The sequence below is a fragment of the Calonectris borealis genome, chromosome 1, assembly GCF_964195595.1.
Source record: "Calonectris borealis chromosome 1, bCalBor7.hap1.2, whole genome shotgun sequence".
In the NCBI taxonomy this organism is placed as follows: Eukaryota; Metazoa; Chordata; class Aves; order Procellariiformes; family Procellariidae; genus Calonectris; species Calonectris borealis.
In genome coordinates this window covers 146764273-146785049 of record NC_134312.1, presented here as the reverse complement: position 1 = coordinate 146785049, position 20777 = coordinate 146764273, and the positions used below count along the sequence as shown (strand labels likewise).

Here is a 20777-nt window from a genome sequence, read left to right as displayed (position 1 = left end):
TTGAGATTAGAAAACACCAAGATTTGCCTTCCTCTCCCCTCCTGGCAGGGAGTTAAAATTCATAACTTTAAGTCCTTCATTAAGAAGTCTTTACTCTACTTAGAAACGAAGATCATTCCTACTTTTCTGGAGATTTTCCAGAGTAATTGTGGGTGTAGGTATATGCTTAGAAAAAAGCATTACCTGTCTCTAAATATGAGTTATTTTGTCTTCTATAGAATTTAAAATGGCGCATTCCCAATGTACTTAGTTCTACATCTGCTGGCACTGGTTGTCTCCTCAGTTACCAATTAAAATTTTTCAAAAAGCAATAACAAATGTAAAGAGAAACTACAAACAAGCTACACAGAGTGCCTGAAGCACCCAGTCCTGCTAAAGGTTTGATCTTTCTGGGGAAGGCCTAAATGGACAATCTTGATTTCTGAAGATTGTCAAATTGTAAAGGTGGCAGATGAGAAGTCCCTTTGCAAGCAAGAGCCGCATTTATGGTAAAGGTTTTATTGATTTTTATGTTTTTTTTTTTTTTTTTTTTTTAATAAATCCAATTCTCCAACATGGCTGGAATGTCCAGTCTATGTTCTTTTGACTACATACAAAAAGAGTAAGAAAATTCCACTACAAAACAGCCCCCCAAACTAAGAAAAACATTTTTTTAATATAATGCACTTCCCTATGAAAAGGAGTTGCTAGCTAATCTTCAGCAAGAAAAAATAGAGTAGAAAGAAATTCCTTCTTTCTCAGATTTAGTGATTAGGCAAGAGAAAATCACTGAGGTTTTCATCATCTGCCTTCACCCCCATAAACTTCTCTTATTCTTATGTTGTCTAGAGTTTTTTTCACAGTCATTGGAAGGAAGGAGAGGAATGCAAAGAATGAAAAATTCAGATTTTTCAGATTTGTGTGGTTGCATTCATGGAGATTTAACTCGTATTCTATCAAAAGTTCCATACAATGGGTGGCTAAAACTAGAAAAACAGAGATCACACCCCATAGGGAAGAGTGCGATTAATTCAGCATTTGGAAAACAACTAGGACAAATGTCAGGCCAAGAGCATCTGGTTGTAGCTAAATCATATAACGACTTTCAGAAGCACAGTCAGCTTTTGGGCATCTACTATCTCTGGGATTAGCAGACAGACTTGGGACATGGCCAGTTCCAAGAATTGTTAGAAGCTGGCTACTAGCCTGAAGGGAAGAGCTATGGTATGGCAACGTAACTTTACATATAGGGAAACAGTCCCCTTTTTTGCTAACATTCTTTTGGTCTAGGAGGAAGTACTGATCAGAAGGTTTTTTTTTATGGTGCGTAGCACTCCTTTGCAGTATCATCTTACTGTGGAAGCGACACATAGCAAGATGTTAGCTTTAAGAAGTAACAGATAGATACAACTCCATCCATTTCTGGGATTTAACCAGAGTATAGTGCCAATGGGTATTCTATAAATGCCCAGGACATTTATGAATGGGACAATCATTCTTCCACTTGGAGTGGTACATGACATACACTGCTCCTGAATTAACAATCTGCGAATCAAGAAGAACCTTTGAAGGAGACGACAGAACAGATTTAAAACCACAGGTCACACAGACCTGTGAGGTAGGAATTCTCTTCACCTATATTTATAATTCTAAACCACAGAGAAACAGGCATATATTAGACAACAAACGTAGATATCTAAAACAGGTCTGATGAATTAGATCCTACAAATGCTTAATTTTCTCCATTAACTGTAAAGTCACTAGATGACTATCTCCCATGCAAATATCTAAAATCAGGTAACAAGAATCCCATCCCTATCAATATAGTCTCCATAGGGCCCAAACTGGCAGTGCGAATTCCTATAGTTTGATCCCTATCAGTGCATAATCCATCACCAAATATTATAGGTGACCTCAACAATGATGAATATTTGATAGAGCTTGCATCATGGAACTGTTGCTCCGTACACTCACACCTTCCCTCACAGCCTCCACAAGCGTTCCTGGACTCCTCTTCGGTGCTAAGCTCACCCATGAGTAATACTTTGTACTACCTCCAGTTGGCTAAGAGATTCTGCCCCACGTTGGAGCAATTTATTGGTCTCTATTATTCATGTTTTTGTCACCTCTTGTCTAGACTAAAACAATGCAATACTCCTGGGCGTAGCGCCATCAGCCTCATAAGAAACTCAGAGCTAATACAGAATTCTACAGGAAAATGTTTTCTCCAGCAAATTAAAACTGCCTCTTGCTCTCTATACTACCTAAAAAAAGTATTAAGTCTTATTCAGGGTTTCAGTTTCTGTTTTAGAAGCATTTAATTGCTTCAACCCTGCACAAGGACCACATAAGCCTCTGTGAGGAAAAACGTGATTAACATGTCCACGTCTGATGCAAAACAGAACTCTGCCTCGTAATCATAAAGCTCACCTTTCACACAGGGAGTTTACATGGCTTTGTGGAACAAATTTCCACAGAAAATAAGGACACTCCCACCACTCAAGAAAAAGACATGCTGCCTCAAATATGCCAAAGCTAACACAGCGTAGCAGATGCCTTTTAAGTAGCCCCCAAACCCAAACAAATTGTGCACTACATGCATAGAGAGAGGAAGAAGGGGAAAGAACAAGCTACACGTAAGGAAAGTCACACACATTGCTTAATGCACTAGTGGAAGGAACTCAGATATGATGATGACAAATGCATTATAACAATCCCTGTAGAACAGAAAAGAATGGGATAACTGCTCATAACTGAACAAATTTTAGGGAGAAAAGCTTATAATGCAGCACAGAGAAAATTTGTGACGGCTATGCACAATCTGTTAATTGAGTAATTAACAGATATGTGCCAGTCCTAGATTATGCAGAAAAAATACCTCAAAAGAAAATTGAAGTTCTAAAGTGAGGAAATTTCAGACATCAGTCTGCCACCATAGGCATAACTTTCCCCCTCTGTGTGTGTGCGTGGCTGAGCCCCAGAATATAGGGTCTCTCGATGACTTCAGAGGAAAATTTGCCAGCACTTCTTAGCATGGGAAAAAAGTGTGTTACAGCTTAGCCTAGTTCTTGGATATGGCTGAATGGAGCTGTTCTGACTGAAATTTCTCCCCCAGAATTCATGCCTGAGGCAAACATCTGGCACGGAAAACTTGAACCAAACAGTTAAAGTTCTGTAAAACTATCTATGACTGAAAACAGGATCTCATCATGAGAAGGGTCAAGCAACTGGAATAACAGGCACTGCTACCCAGCCACAGTAAAATAACAAACTTAGGCCAAAGAGCTGACAACAAGTATATTTCCATCCTGAGCTAGCTGCTTTTACAGTAGAAAATGACTTCTTTCAGCTTTTGAATCTTGACCAGTGTACAACAATTTTAAATAATTTCTTCATCTGAAGTGCTACTCAGTGTTTGATTCTAAGTAACAAACCACTATGCCTGAAAAATTACTCAGATAAGCAAAGAAAGACACAGATCATCTTTGAAATGGATAAGAAAAGGCAGATGCATTTTACTTGGTTTTCTTGCATATATGGCAGCCTTAGATCACTTGCCAAGTGAAAGATTTTAGAATTTTCTGATTCATGAATCTTCAGTAAAACCTGAGGTGCAGAGCTGGATGGCATCAGTTATAATATATGCCCCAAAACCTCAGAGGGGAATTCAGATACTCTGGTATAAGACATAGAAAAGTGGCTGACAAATCATTTGCAAGCAAGCACACAGCAATGAAAAGTTGTTTGTGCACTCCCTAAAACGAGAAAGAGCTGTGATAGACATTTTACCATGTCTAAACAGGAAGGTTCCAGCAGCAGAAAAGATAAGAGATGGTTAGAAAATCAGACTGGAGAATAGAGCTAACAAAAGACTTGAATGAAGAATAGTTTTATTGTGTTATTAATCCTGATTATAGGGAACAAAATCAATAGAAATTATCATCATTTATACATAGAATGACAGAGGACAAAAAAAAAGAAAAAATTACTGTGTATAAAATATTGTATATAAATTCTGTGTCAATTTAAAAATTATATTTGTCAGAAATTTTATACTGACTGGAGTTACAAGAAAGCCCAAACATAGCTGTCCATGAAAAGAATGACCAAAAATAGAATCCGTTTATTTTATATATTTATTTGACACTTCTGTATGTAGTGAAATTCACTCTGCTTTCATTAACATTTATACTGTAATCTGAAATCATAGGAGGAAAGCATGCACAAACTTAGACTTCTGTTAAATACATTACATTTGAAGAAAAAAGATCTGAAACTCAGTACTCAAATTCAAGAGCCTGAGTTCAGCCTACATATCAGCTGATGATATCAAGCTCATAAAAATACCCTTTCTGCACTGTTTTAGTTGGCAGTACCATCATCATTCCTGCAAGGAACAGAGTACACTGTGAAATTAATATAAATAAGCAAACAATCAATGGCAAGGAAGAATAAAAAAAGAATGAACATTCCGAGTGTCACAAGGACAATTAGGAGTCCAGAAGCACACTCTTAATTCTAATTTTTCTCTCTTTCTTACCTACAGAACAGAGGTAGGAAGTCACAGCTGCTCCCTGTTTAAGTTCTTCTTTCTGTAACACTGGGATAATAACACTATCCAAACAGTTGAAGAAGAGTGCCTTAAATGTAAGGCCTCAGTACTACTTTAAAGTAGGAGAAAACAGAACAATCCTTGCACAATCCAAAACTTCAAAATACCTTTTTCCAATTTGGAATCTTAGGAACTCTCTAAAGCATGTTTTAGATTTTCCAGTCTATTTTGATTATTTCTCTTATTCTGTATCTTATTTGTAAGCTGAACTTCTGTAATTGTCTTTGAGAAAACTTTCTAATCAGTGATCTTTATATGTTACGTACATTAAGAAACTTATTTTTTGCAAATAGGAATGCAATACTGTAGTTATCAGTATTTTCCTGCATACTGAGTATGATTTGAAGAGTTAAGATCTGTTATGTCAAAAATGATAACAACAAAGTGTTAGAGGAAAATAACACAAATTACAAACAAATCACAAAACACAGAATCACTTCATAATTTTAAGAGAGTTGATGAAATGACACAGGGATGACAACCCTCACAATCCCTGACAAAAAAGAGTGACTTTTTCAAGAACCTGATACATGGGGACATTCTCTCAACTGCAGTGAAGGTACCTTAATGCAGACACCTGCCACAGAGGAGAACTGAAAAGAATCTGACAAAGATAACATAAAATACGCTGTTAGATCAGATTATGTTTCTTGTTAATATGAAAACCAGCAGCTTTGTTTACATTTATTTCTCAGCACAAAAGGATAATCTCATTCCAGGTATTCAATCAGACACTAATCTGGCTGTATGCTTAAAACTGGTATTTTACATAGTATACTTCAAACACACAACACAATTGTGATACCAGTGGCACTATTCAATTTGCTTAAATTTGCCATGTGCCCAAGTGCTTTACTAGATCAGGAGCTAAAGCCAGAAGCTTTAACTGTCTTGACAACATACTGTAGATGACATTACAGAATACACTGATAAGATGATTGTCATTGCTAGCTGAACACTGACCTCAAATTATACTAATCTGAAAACAGTTATTATGGACTTTGCTGAGTGGGTACATGCAATGTCTTTTGTTTTTCTTTTTGATTTAAGATTACAGTAACTTTTATATCTACTCCAGGTTGCCCAAAGTACAACTGTTAGATAGAAAACAAGATCATGAGCTCACCGTTATCATCATGGGAATACTCTATTCCAGAAACAGTACATCTTCGGAAAACCATCTTGTTTTCAGTAAGTGTCCCAGTCTTGTCTGAAAAGATAAACTGCACCTGACCTAAGTCTTCTGTGATATTTAAAGCTCGGCACTGCAGCTGAGAGTCTGTTTCTTCATCATATAAATCTTTATCTTGATGAATAAAGTATACTTGGCAGATTTTAACTATTTCAATGGATACATACAAAGAAATTGGAATCATAACCTAGAATACACAAAAAGAAAGAGAATTAGGAGAAAACAGAAGCAAGGATACAATGAATCAGTAAAATCTAGTTAACTTGGTACTAGACTAGAACATAAAGAGGCTAGATACTTTAAGCATGTACTGTAAAGTTATTAGCATGTTTGAAAAGAGTTTATTTACTGTGTTAGAAGAGGAAAACCCACGGTGAATTGCAGAGCTGAAATGCATTATTATGTCTAGAAGGGTGATTATCAAAGCTGGGACAGAAGCAAATCTTTTTTGGGCTAATAAGGTGAGCTTGAAACTAGCTGGAAAAGAAAAAGAAAAAAAACCAAAACCCAAACAGACAATACAGTCAGAATCCTGTGAATGTGAAAAAATGGGATAAATTTATTCTGCATAAATAATAAGACTGTTTACAAATTCACTTTGCAGGAGTATGAGAAACAAAATGAGAAGTGTAAATCTCTCCACAGGAACAATCTTTTTGGCCTTGGCTTTTGCACTGAAGATTATTTAAATGAAGAACACATTTTATAGTTGCTGAAGAAAGATGTATGAGAAGAAGTTTCTCCAGAAAAGATTTTCTACTGTTTCTTGAGGATTGTCAAAACTCAATGAAATACCTAATTTGTACCTGAGTTTTTCCCTGCAGATGTTTTTCAGGACAGAAATTCCTGACTGCATACATTATTTAGCTTGCTGAATTAGATATGAGGGATAAATTATAGCACGTATATAAGTGGCAAATGTGGTTATTTAAACAAAAACTACAGTTAAAAGTTGGTGTTTAAAGAATTCTGTGGTGAATTTTTTTAACCAATACCATAACCCAATACCTTAGAGTAAAAAGTAATCTAACTCATCCTTTTTCATTCCTTTTTATAAAGGAGTTGCTGCCTCCAGTAACGCAACCTCCTTTAATGTCCCACTGGGCATACTTCCACATGTCCCAGTGACATGAGTCTCTGAACTTACTGCCACCTTCACCATTAAATAAATTTTTCTTCATGACCAAAATCTTTTAACAGAGTTTGTTATCCAGCTAAGATATGGAGTTGTTAAGAGCCGTATCTTTGGAAAGCAGTTAAAAAAGTATACAAGTTACGTTCATACCAGGACACTGTACCCAAAGTGGCACCCACAGTCTTTGAGGTGTTGTTCCACAGTGAATGGATATGAAGCACAAAGCTTGTTTTCTCCCAGCAGGGCCCATTGCATCCTCTCTCTTCCTACTTGTTTAAAATAAAATAAAATACCTTTTTCTTCTCCAATGGCAACGGAGCTCTGACAGCTTACTGTGTGCATCAGTTTGTTTATTTTTCAGAGAAGTTATCATCTTTACTGGGTAGACCACTTCTTTTATTTAATTTAGCTTTCTGGTTATACATTATCACATTCTCTACAGTTAATATTGAATTTTAAAGTGACTAAATGTACCTCTTTTTAGTGCTTGATTAGCTTCTTACATGCCTTAGTGGTAGAAGGGGTACTACAAATACTGCACATTTATAGCTTTATTACAGCAAACTATGACTACAGGTGACAGCATGTACAACTTGATTACCTGGAAGACTATGATCACTGTCAGAAATAAATACACTGAAGCTAAAACAGGAGACAAATATTTGCCATCAGGCCCTGGAACATCAAAAATTGGTTTCTTCTTCTCATCGTATTGCCATACCCATAGGCCATGACCTGCAGAAGAGTTGAAAGAGAGAAAAATGCAAATTAACTCCAAGAAGTTAATGGTATGAATTTGTTCTTGGAGTTGAGTTACATGGGAAAGTGATATTTGTTTTCAACTGTTCTGCATGACTTCTGAAAAAGGCCCCAAACCCATGCTTTTTCTGCCTTGGGATTTGGGGTTTGAGGAAGGGGTTTGTCTGGCCTTAAGGACAGGATGCAAGAGTCATTTCACATAACTTTATCCAAATAAAAGTGAGCTGGCTAGTCTAAATTAGTAGTTTAGGCTCTTTCTGTAATCAGCAGAGAAAAAAAGACTTCTTCAGAAAGCAATTAATTTCAGTGATATTGTGTTAAAATTAAAGAACTCCATTGACTACACAGGTATATATCACTAGCCAGCTATCATTAAACTAGTTTCAGCTGGATAAAGTCAGAAGAGACTTTAATCTTACTGTGCGAATCTTACCCACCACATCTACAGAACTAGTAACAGTATCAGCAGAGTCAAGAGCATGTAAGCTGACAACTAAGAACAGAAGAAATTCTAAGCCTTGTTCAAAATCTTTTTTTAATTGATTATGCCGATAACTACATAAAGATAAGGTTGTTATTATTATCTTGGGAAAATTACATTCTTGTTAAAGAGACAGAAAGTTGCCTTTTTAAGTAGAGCACTAGGGTTTGGAGTCCTAAAAGACCTAAAATGGTATGGGTGATGTTTTTAAGGTTAAAACCAAAGAAGAATTTCCCCCATGATAAGAAGCATTCAAACTATCTTCACTATATGTCAGAAATCAGAAAAAAAGGACAAAGGCCTACTTTAAAAGTAATCTTTTGTAAGCCACATCTAACAAGGTCCTTTACATCTTGATACATAAAACCAGCATTGAACTCTTAAAAAATAAAAACAATACTTAACCCAAGCGAGCAAATTATTTTGTCCCTGTACTACCAATATGAGCATATCACCATACTGATGTCTTTATTGATGTCTGTATTTTTATTCTTGAGAGCAAAAATTGGAAGCCCCACACTGAGAATGACCTACATCAACACTTGTTTTATAAATATCCTGACTCAGATTTTCAAAAGAATTAGTTAAGTGTCGTACCTCTGACAGAAGGTACTCTCTTGACAGAAGGTACAAAAATTGCCTGACTCTTACAGAACACAGCTTTGCATGTCTTGAAGGCACCTCTGGTTTCCAAGGGCTCAAGCAAATTTCTTTCCAGCTGTTTTTGGTTGTCATCACCTCCAGCAGTTTGCTCTGGCCCTCTGCTGGCGGTTTCTAGCCTTGTAGCAGAAGTGACAGAAGGGAAGGCATATGTGTCACCTACGGCGTGCCACCTCCTGCCGTTCGCATTCATTCATCTCAGGAGTTTCAGCTGAACTGAAGCCCCTGTAGCGCACACCCCGCTGCCGCTGCTCTGGGGGCAACACCTCGATGCAGTGGCAGAGGGGACGCCTACCATGGCACTTCAGCCCTGAGGAGTGGGCTCCCCAACACTGAGACACTACAAAAGAGTGTCAGTGGAAATAAATATGCTGGCTGATTCACAGCCGGAAAAAACTCATCTTTAAGCAGCACTTACCAATACCTGGAAAAAGGCACACAGAGATGTATTAAAATGGCATAAGATTGTTAATAAACTACACCATGGTTGTTAGGAAACATTCTGGTGTTTATGCCGTATGACTCACACACAAACATCAGAGAACACACAAACATTAAGGATATGGAATTCATATGGCATATATACAGAATCATTTTGGGTGCCAAACGTAAAACTCAATTCTTTCTCCCAAGTGAATAGAAAAACGGCCTGAAGAGTATTAACCTGAACCTCAGCATTTCCTTAAACACTCCATGAAGTCTAGAGAGTTTTCTACTTGGATTTATGCAGATTTAGACTTTTATTTATTTCTTCTATGTTAAAGCTGCAGTCTTAGGGACAGTGTGTCAATGTTGTACACTGTGCCCTTGATTTACTAAATAGTACTGGGGAATAGTACTGTGCTAATTATGTTTATTTGCTGCTCATAAATTACTTTGTTGACTGATTAATGGCATGTTACACTATACCGCCTGTAATTTTGAGGGGACTACATATGAAGTGGCTTCTTCTGGACTTGACATTTTTGGATGCTATCAAGTGTAATAGAATCTAAGCCTTCAGATCTCTGGTACTAATAGCACATATCTGATTGATACTAAGAAGCTATTTAGATGAGCTTATGTATCAAGACATCTTGATTTCAAAGAAGAAAACAACAAAAATTAGACAGTATGGAGGCAGCTGTATGGATTTCATGTTTTGGCAGATACATATGTTTTTGATAAAGCTAAATGCATGAATCCCAAGAGAGTCTGATACTTAAGTTTCTACTTTTAAACAGCACTTACCGATGGCAGAAAACAGACACATGATTAGAAGTATAAGGACACACCAAAGGACATCGGCATTCATCTGTCTTTCAAGCTTACTGCGTTTGTAACGGGGTCCGTTATTATTTAACAAAGCTTTGGTCTCATGCCCTGCAGAAGCAATTGCATCAAATGATGTCATATGGATTTTTGTTACTATTTTAAGGAAGCTATAAAAAGGCGGTATGCCTCATCACACAGAAAAACAGCTTTTACCTGCATAGATTACTATTCCTGCAACCTCTTCTGTATTTCTAATGGTACATCCACGTAACAAAAGATTTTCTTTGAACAGTCCATCCTTTTTTCCACTTTTGTGTACACTGCAGAAAATTCAAAAACAGAACAAAGCACAGCATGTCAAAACATTAAGCTTGCTAAATCATACTACTCTGTAACATAACAAGCCTAGGAAACATGATCAAAGTTTAAGAAGTTTTGTCAACCTGATGGCGAAATATTTCCTTCGATCTTCCTCCTGGGAGGATTCTCTGGCAGACTTTGAAAACTGTGAAAACCTATCCAAGAATCCCAGACATGCACCAGCCCAGCTGGAGCAGTACCAGTTGCTGTTGGATATACAAACGTACTGGACAAATGCTCACTAGAGATATGCAGGCCAAATCTACAGCATGTGTGCAGCCTATCTAATGCTTTGAAAATGCATTGGACTTTCTGTGCACGTGCAAATTGACTGTGCAATCACAGTTAATCCAGTCCACCTAAGAGCAGCTGTGTACCCACTATTCACATGTTCTTATCAAAGAAATCCTAGAAAGAAATATGGTGAAATTGGGAAAGGACTGTGCTTCAGAAGCAGCGATACTAAGGAAGATGTGCCAGGGATAATATGCATCAGGTCAGTGAAAAAGAAAGGAAAAAAATTCCATCTGTTCATCAGTGAGAACAAGAGAAATTCCTTTCAGAAGTGTCTCGCTGACTCTCTAAGAAAGACGAAACGGCCTGCGCCCTGATGATTCCTGTTGACTAGCACCAAAACACACGAGAAAAATGGAACAAAGTAATGTTTCCACTACAACTTCTTGTCTGCTGTGTATGGACTGACTCAAATTTCAGCTGACAGAGAAATACAGAAAACAGCCTTATGAGAATTAGCAGTCACCAGGGAAATGCTAAACAATAATAATAACAATTAAAAATAGCATTACAATGTTTAGGTAAAAAAGACAAACCAAATAATAATTTCAAACCTTTTCTAAATGAATAAAATTTAATTTAATCAACTGCAGTATCCCAATGCCTCAGAGAAGATTAAAGCAAACTCTAAAATGTTTCAATGTTCTGCCTTCACTTTCAGAGCATCAAAACCATCACACATCCAAAGTCTAAAAAACAGACTGCAATAAAAAACTAGTAAAAGTTGGCAGTTCAAGAGAAATCCTGGAAAAGCACATGTGCTATACTAAAATTAACATTCTGCTGTTGCAATGTCGAATTTTATGGCTACGTGGATTTCAGCATTTAAAACCCTGTGTTCCCCGAAACCTGCAAACTGGCTTAAAATTGTGCCTTTTATAAAAAAGTGGAGTTCTTTTTATTTGCTTCCTATTTTTCTAAGCCTTCACACCTGGGTTATATCTTCATGCTTTTCTCTGACTGTTAGAATTTTCTTTTTCTAAATGAGGACCAAAATTCTAACTTTAGCACACGCTTCTAGGATCTCAGGCCTGAAGAACTATATCAAATATCCTGAGTCTGCAAGAAGAAAAGGTTCACATTGGTAAATCCTTTGTACTCTTCTCCAGCCTACTAGGATACTTGCAGATTATGCTGTTATGCTGGTTATGCTATGTAGCCCCTAGTCAATGCTCTTAGTGAGTAGAATATACCCATAAATAATATATATATATTCATACATATGTGTATATATATACACACACACATACACAGTCCTTTTTAGTTCAGTATAATATATTATACACACTCCCAGCTCAAAAATATAAATTAAAAACATTGGTGTTTCAAGAGGTATGCTTAGCTTTTCACTGTAGGAATGGAGAAAAAGTGGTGGATTTGTCAGCTGAGGTAGCTGCAGCAGTGGTAACATCTGACTAGAGACCAGAAACAAATGGGGAAGGAAAGAAGTAGATAACATCAAGTGTGCAATTCTGATACAAAAATGAAGGTGTTTTTTTCATCAGGAGAGAACTTCCCCTGCTCAGCCTATCCTCCCTGCCGGCCTCAGATACAAGAACAGAGGTTTTGCTTCTGTCCTCTTCAGCAAATCTCCTTAACCCACTGCCTCCCCTTTTGCCAAAGGAGCTTCAAAAACTGGGGGCTATCCAACAGCCTTCTTGCAGTGTGCCAGAAGGTGTAAGCACTGATTGCCAGCTGGAAAATTACCCAAATTTGGCTGGGCTTAAACTATGGGAAATAATTTCTTAATGATTCCATACTGTAGAAATTACACTACTACCAGGATTCTGCCACTCATCTGCTTTTTAAGACTGAATTCTACATTAGCCTTTCTCGTAAATCATGAGGATGTTAGTCTGAATTTCCAATAAAGTCTCCAAACGATAGTTGATTCCTGTTAATAAATGGGACTTTTTAAAGATAAATCTACTTAAGAAGTAATTGCTCTGGCTTATGATTTTATAGCCTTCATCAATTCTTTAAACTTGACAGTAACAGTGGACTGTGACAGGTATATTGTACATGGCAATCTTTATATACAATTACTTGTGTACGTGTTCTACACAATTATATATTTGTTCTTACTATCTTAGCTTATACAATGTCTGAACCTGCTCCATAGCAATGGTGCAACACCTGAAGTTAACCTGTAGGTGCCAAGACCCCAATCTACTGCCCTCACCCACAGACTGAACCTTCCCACCACAACTCATCTTACCCTGCGTTTGGTACTACTTTTTACTTTTTCATGTCCAAATGAAATCAATCAACTCACCTGTTGCTCACCAAACCTTTGGAAAACATAGATGAAATAAAAATCTGGGAGAAAGAAGCTGGCAGGGGCTGGAGGAAACTCATTGTTTCCGTCTTGTCTGCACACACTCGCAGTGACTCGCTAACAGAACATACATATAAGGCAATTGGGCACTGATGATAAAAGGAAGAAAAAATTACAGACATAAAGGTCTGGATTAAAAAATAATGAAAACTAGAATTAGATACAACTGCTCGCTTTGATAACAAACCTGCCAAGGCCGTAACTTTATGTCCTGGTGGAGAGATGGCTTAGATCCCATTTCTAGCCCTCCGGAGTTACAAACCGTAAGCTTGTTACAGAGGCTGAACAGTCTGTTTTTCCCCTTTCTGGATTCAGGCCAGTATAACTTTGGAGGCAAAGAAGGAAACTTTTCTCTGTCCGTATTTAAAACAGCGGCCGGCTGAAGCCGCTCAGACGCCTGGAACGTGAAGGCTAGCCCGCGAGGAAACACACTGGCGAGTGCAGGTGCAGCACTCTTTTTCTCTGCAATTTCTCACACGGATGACACCGCAAATATGCAGTATCTAAACATCTAAAATACACATGCACCACGAATTAGGAGAAATGGGCAGACCAGATGCAGTTAGCTACTACTTCGCTACAGCGCTCTGAAAGTGTTTGTGTAGAAATAAGTTTAATACAGCAATGCAAAAATAAGTCCAACGGTAGCTCACTTCAGCCTTCTATTATATTTTTCCGCGTTATGTGTTTACCAGCATTAAATAACAAGGTGACATATCAAAACTGCATTCAAAAGAGAGTATTTTCTTTCACTCTCTGGTTTCTCAAGTGTCTTACAAAGCAAATAGTAGAGCTGGCATTACTTTCCAAGGCTTGACACTCCCAAAGAAAATATTCAACAATCTTAAACGTAGTCTCAGTGCACATCATCAGTCAGAATCTTCCTGACTCTCAATTCCGATGAAACTTAGTCTAGGTTTTTTTTTTCTCAGGAGAGGTGGTGTCACTATAGCACATTAAAGAGACATCACTGTATAGATTTATACATTTTTTTTCTTAAAAAAATTGTAACATGATTTTATATTAATTTGGTTTTTTTATCTTATGACAAGCTTTGAAATAGAAATACACACATGTGTTGATATTATTATTATTATAATTCCTTGCTATATTTATTTTGGTATGATCAGATAAAGTTTCCTGTTCTTGTCTAATAATGAAATTTTTGCTTTCAGAGAAAAGCTGAAAAGCCACAATGCCAAATACTACTACTCCTTTTCCCTTGCCCATATACACACAAAAAGCTAGAAACAAGACTTTAAAGCCAATTTTCTTATTTTTGGAACCTGGCAGGGGATTTTTTAATGTTTGGCATGCATACTGTACATAATCTGGGTAGACCCGTACAGGCAGAAGGCATGTTAGGTTTTATTCTATTCTTTTTACACAGAAGACTTCTTATAGGGGAAATTAAAATGAGGAAATATGCTTGGGATATCTGAGTGTGCAGAAACTGCAAAGCAGTATTAAAGCAAGCACCTGAGTAGAACCGCTAGTCTGCCTGTCTGTCTGCACACCCAGACTGTGTTCAATGCAAGTTGTGCCCATATAACTGAGGAAGTCATATGTAGTAATGTGCACGCTAAACTTTTGCAGCTATAGCATAGGGCCAGGCCTGTCTCAATGCATTTTGTGATATTTTTCTGATTTTTTTTTATCATGTCTCCTTTTACCCTGGCCCTTCTGTGCTACATTGGTTACCTATAGTGATCACATTTCAGAATAACTGTGGGGAATAGAATTTTTACATGTTTACAACACACACACACAGACACACAAATACTTCTATTCCCTGCAAGATTTGTCAGCACAGACATTAGAACCAAAGGAGCTCTTCATATTTCAAACAGAAAAAAATAGTCTTGGTCAAAACTGGAAACCTACTAAGTGGTCAAAACTTCAAGCAAACTTTGACAGTAATGTCTCAGCACAGCTTTTCCACATGGATCTCTTGAAAGTCTACTATTTCATAGCATCCCTATTTAAATATCTCAGTAACATTTCTTTTCAGTTGAGCTATTATCAGCTGGGAGCTATCTGAACCTTTCTTTCAAGCAGTGACTATTGGTAAGATTTTGAACAAGAGTTAAGATCTGAGTTTGACATGGCAATGCCATGTTTCAATTCAGATGTGCAAATTAATATTCATCTTGCTAATGTATGATTTGAAATAGACCCATGATTTCATGATACTAATGAAGGAAATTTAAAAAGAGGGAGAAAAAAAGCCTTCTCCCGTGATAAATTAGGAGACTGAGAGTTTATTTATTGAGGGGTTGGTCCCTGCTCTTTACTTCAAACGCCCCATGGTCCTTTAGTTGTAAACCTCTTGCAGCATAACTGATGAGATCTGGAAATCACCTGATGCTTTCTGCCAGATTCAAAACTGATGTCTTGGCTTTTTGCTGTGTCAAAATATATTTACATCATTTGTGAAACATTAAGATATAAAGAAGATTAAATAGAATCAATATTGAACAACAGTCTTCCAAAAGGTACTACCGTGTTTTCTGCTACATAATCCAAATGGTTCTGTAACTTACATGCTACATTTTCCACATGGAGTACATAAATAAATGTATAATGAAAGACAAATTTATGCATATCTTCTACAGTATTCAACCTCTGCTCAATATTTTGGGGACTAAGATTCACACACATGAAGTGTGCTAGAAAAGCTGCCAAACCTTCCATTTCCATATCTGGAAATGCCATTTCTGCAGTAGATCAGGCTCTCTATTAATGTATACAGTTATACACCCCCATGCAGTAATGTCTAATACTAAACTTTTATCTTTAAATGAACTGTAGGGCTTTGTGCTGCTAAATAAAGGAACACATTTTCCCACACTACAACTTCATGTAGTTTCAAAAAAGCTATCCTGATTTACAGCAGTTGACAGTACATGCTACACAATCTGTGACATCTGAGAGTAGTAACTGAGGTGGTAATAGCGTCACTATAAAAAACTCCCCAACCTCCAATAATTTACCTTGTGCCATTTACGCAATTCATTACTGCTTACAACTCCTAATCAATATGGGTAATAAATCATTGTATTCTAAACAGAATTAGTGTCTGTTTAACTCTTTTCATTAAAATTTAGACAAAAATTAAATATCCTGGGCTGTCACTCTCTACGTGGTTACAGACTGTAGAAGAATAAGTTGTGCAAGAGTGCATCTCCTAAGTCACCCCTGTTGGTATGCCTACACTCTACAGTCCTGGCTATGTTAGAAGAAAAGTACTTTGCGCACACTAAAACTTTTGTTTCTGAGCAGGACTGATTGGCCAGAGATGAGCACTCTGTTAATGCAGTTCTGTTTGTTTAGAATGAAGTCAAGTGTCCATAGGTGATTCTGCGTGGTAATGTACAAGCACATCGTGTGAGCCAATTATTTTATTTTGAATGAGAGGAAAGGAATACTGCCATAGCTGGAGTAATATCAGTTTCGCCTTCCGATTTTCCTCAATGACACTTATATTAAAAGAAACATCAAACAGACCCATCTTCATAAAAGCAGTGTACAACAGATTGTGTTTGTTTGTTGGCTCTCTTGGACCAGTTTTCTATTTCCTCCCATTTCCAGATGGGCTTTTTTGATCCATGGAGGGAAGGAAAGGGAGAAGAGTGTCTGTAACTGCACTGCTTCGTGCATTCATTTCCGGAGTGTAAACTGATGAAAGCTAACAACAAAATCCATCCCAAGGAATGGAAACGTGAGGCTCCCATCTCACCCTGAAGTGAGGATCCTTTAAAAGAGCCTTAAATATGCAGTCCTATTTAGGTGTGATGATGATGCAACTTACAGAACACAGCCCCAACCAAACCAGCATTTATTTTATTCCATATTAGAGAAAGGGAATGTATACTGAAGGATATTATATGAAATACTCACATGTAACCTCGAAACCTACTTAAGTCATTGTTTGGCTTCTCGCATTCAATGACACTGGTGAACTTCAAGGGGTCAAATTCTGAGTCCTGGAATAATAAAAATGTTAATTACTTAGGGCAAAGACTTGCAAATTATAGTCAAAATCGCTTTCTTTTCTAGCTTTCATAATATATTAAAGTCCAGTTTTTTTCAAAGGCAATCAAATGAATGACACTGACCAACTGGCACTGAAAATCAAAGGGTCCTGGGCACCAAAATTCCTTAGATGCCTTCCAAAACCTCCCTTACAAGGATGACTTTTTTGTTCTGCAAGTGGAAGAATGTGAGTTTGTAAAAGCATTGGATAGAAGATGCCAAGCCCAGAAGTCAAATGAATTTGGTCTGGAGTAGAAAAATGAAATTTATCTGGGAAGGCTCAAAATATTCAATAGTATCACTACACTTCATGTTCAGTGAAGCTACTGAAAATTTAGAACAACATAAGTCAATACACTGCCAATTACGAAAAAGCTAATATGAGCTTTTGCAATATTAGCAAGACTTCTTAATTGCTTTATGCCAACACAGATAAATTAATCTTCTACAGTAAATTACACCCATATAGCAGAATAACTTTTTCCTAATTAACACTTAAAAACCTTCTTGATTCTCTAGCTCATTAGTCTGAAGCTGGTATTTTTGCTGACTATATATGTTTACCTGTAGTTAGCATCTTGTTGTGTCTGAGGAAAAACATCCTACCACAGCATAATTACTTGATTTTGTTAAATAAAAATCAAGGTTCTCCCTTCTTTGCCAGACCAAACAAACTACGCAGTGAAATCAGATACCTGGTCCTGGTACCGCCGAAAAGGCTGTTTGTCTCCATCAATGAGGACTACCTTTAGAAAACTTCTTTGCACACCATTTGAATGCAAGAACCAATTGTAAATTATCATATTATTAAGCTTGCAACAGTGATAACACTGCAAATGTTATGTTTTATAATGGTTTTGCTGAGCAGCTGTAGACCCCAACCACTACTTTTCAGAACACGCTATGGGAATAGCTGACTGAGAATCAGTAACCAAAGGACAGACACAGTCTTATCGCCAGCTTCTCTGAAACACACAGGTGTCTCTGTTTTTTTGATATTGACTCTATTCAGAAGAGGTGAAAGAAACTAGATTTTAAATAAGAGATAAAAGAAACTAGAGGATGTGTCAGCATCACCATCAATGCCCTCCTTCATTTTTCTACCAGTTACTCCTGGAAGAAAGACAGACTTATAGGAGACAATTCAAACGACCCATGCTTGACACTTTTGGAAACCTTTCCTGTATTTTCAAGAAACAAGAGATGATATAGAGAACCGTGAAGATGGGCTGTCACTTAGAGACAGCGGCAGCCCACTGGAGGACAGAATCACTTTTATATGCAGAATTCAGCTTGTAAACAAGAGGAAAAAAAAAGGTGTAAAAACAAAGGACAGCTCTGAGCAAAGCAGAAGATTGCTATTGTTAAGAATGAGACTCTCTAAATTATGTCAAAGTTGGCAGTCAGGAACCTGAGCCTTAGCAAGAAATTCAGATTGTTTCAGCACCAGATACTGTAGGTATTTAAGCTCATTAGATATTTCTCCTGGTCAGCCTTAAATTTCTCCAGCTGACTGAAATTTGATGCTGGGAATGCTCAAAAGTACCTAGTTCTACAGAGGCACCGAAGACATCATTAGGCTGTAGAATGGGGCAGATACCGTAAAGCCACACATTCACCCCCTTTGACCCTCATTCCTCAGCTGCTCACTTCAGACAGGCACAGACACCAGCAGTCACAAAGAAGGAATCACTGGGTAGAACAGACATCATGAAGCTTTCAGGCCTTGACATCTGAAATCTGTTACCACAGCTCCTAAACTGTACACTCTGCCTGTGTCCTCGCCTCCAGCAGTCAGAGGTTCACGTTACAGAGACGCTATACTAGCAGCCAGTGCTACCTGGCAGCTGTCTTTACTTGAGCTTGTTGGAGAAAGTGAAGTTCTCCCAAGTCACACCAAAGCTTGTTGTCCTGGGAAAGCCTGTGTTGTCTACATAACACCTGCTCTGCTGCCCCAGAACATAATCTTTTCCTTCCTTGCCCCGGTATGTTCCTTGGCAGGAAAAAAAAAGTACAGGAAAAATAATCAACAAACATTGCACAAGGTGTTTCAATAATATACTGTCTGTCTGCCTAAGTATTGTGTTAAAGAAGAGTCACCACTGTAGCTTAAATTGCATTTGTAAATTGGAGGGAAGAGACTGGAAAGGGAAACATTTCTTGTCTTTTTATTATAACATACTATATATAATACAGCTAATTTAGCACAAATTTTCATTCAGTGGTCTTAAAAAAAGAAAAGAAAGAAATCTTAACATCTTTGATCAATGCTCCTGAGGGAATCCTAGAGACACCTAATAACGAAATCCAGCGTAATCAAATGCAGGTTTTCTGTGGCTGCTGAACTCAGCAGAGAGAACATGGTTTCAGTGCTGTACAGACACAGTAACTTCTAGAGCAATTGCAAGTTTGGAGACTGAATTCCCTTTCTGCTAAGGAAGCCTGCCAGCAAAGCCAGGGACTTTACAAATAAGAAGAAAAAATCTACTTAAAATCTAGAGCTAAAGTCTTCACAAAAAAAGAAAGATCTTGTCAAGATCAGAGAGGACTAAACCTACCCGACTTCCCCATCACTACCATGCAACTTAGTCTTTCTCCCTCCTCTGTTTGTTGGATTCTTTTCATTTATGACTCAGTTTTGGAACTAGAAGTCCTTTATCGTTAAATCTAACCGTCTGTGTATTTGTGTTCTGTTACAATTAACTTGAAATATGTGATTATGGTCTTTAACCAGATAATATCTGGGAGGGGAGAAAATCCAATTAGAATAGTAGTTTACGTAAGGGAACAAAGCTGCTGAATTCTGATTTATGGCAAAAGCTCTTTGTTTTATTAATAAACCAAATAGCTCCATGTCTTCCCTGTGAAATGGAAGTGTAGATATACACTGTACATTACAGCTGATGACACTGTTTTGATGTGAAAATGCCTTTTGGTAAATGAATGAATAAATATGTTAAACACTGCCTGTGTGTGACTGCTTTCAGTGGTTATAAAAGAAGCACAAAGTTAACATAAGATTTCAGAGTGATCAAAGTTTTGTTCCTTTCTGTGCTGATACCCACACTTCAGCAGCAAATGAAACATAAACTGCGATGATGTTCTCATGTATTAACAGCTAAGAGAAGCTGCAGCTAGACAGAAGTCAAAGCCAAAAGTGTTGCTCTTATAGCACACAAACAATGATTTGTGCTGTTTTCTGGGTAAAAGTCCATGAAAAAATTAAATTCTTCACCACTACCTTTAATTTTTCTCTTACAGTGAATTTCTGCATCACTGTTAAGAGACAGAAAACAAGATCAAAATATGGTCAAAAAACCACTTCCCCAGACCTTTGTGCAGCAGCTATCTGATGTACCTGATTTTCAGCGTCTTACTTCCCAGTTACAGAACTGCTGGGCATTAAAGCTGTCCCAGACTCAAGAGGCATGAAAAGCTCCGTGCCTAGAATCTGAATTGAGGCTTTCCAGTGCCTAATTTCCCTAAAAACTTGACTTATTTGGTGTTCTCATGGTCTCCCAGTGCACAGCAAGGTATGTAATGGTGTCATATTTATTATATCTCTGCATGTCTCCCAAACGTGTGCCTTGTGCACTGCTGATCTGAAAAACTGACCTTCTGGTTGATACAAACATGAGAGAGATTCACTGATTGCAAATAAGTTCCCTAGAGTATTTC

The 20777-nt window shown here is 37.5% G+C and overlaps 1 protein-coding gene across 1 annotated transcript in view; it reads right to left on the bottom strand.

Annotated features, from left to right (window-relative positions):
• ATP10A (ATPase phospholipid transporting 10A (putative)) overlaps positions 1-20777 on the bottom strand; it is a 112669-nt gene that overhangs the window by 33806 nt on the left and 58086 nt on the right. The window contains exons 3-7 of the mRNA XM_075134938.1: positions 16965-17050; positions 10286-10392; positions 10049-10180; positions 7520-7653; positions 5718-5970 (exon numbers count right to left, since the gene is read on the bottom strand). Coding sequence (XP_074991039.1) covers positions 5718-5970; positions 7520-7653; positions 10049-10180; positions 10286-10392; positions 16965-17050 — 712 coding nt within the window. The remainder of the gene's footprint in view (positions 1-5717; positions 5971-7519; positions 7654-10048; positions 10181-10285; positions 10393-16964; positions 17051-20777) is intronic.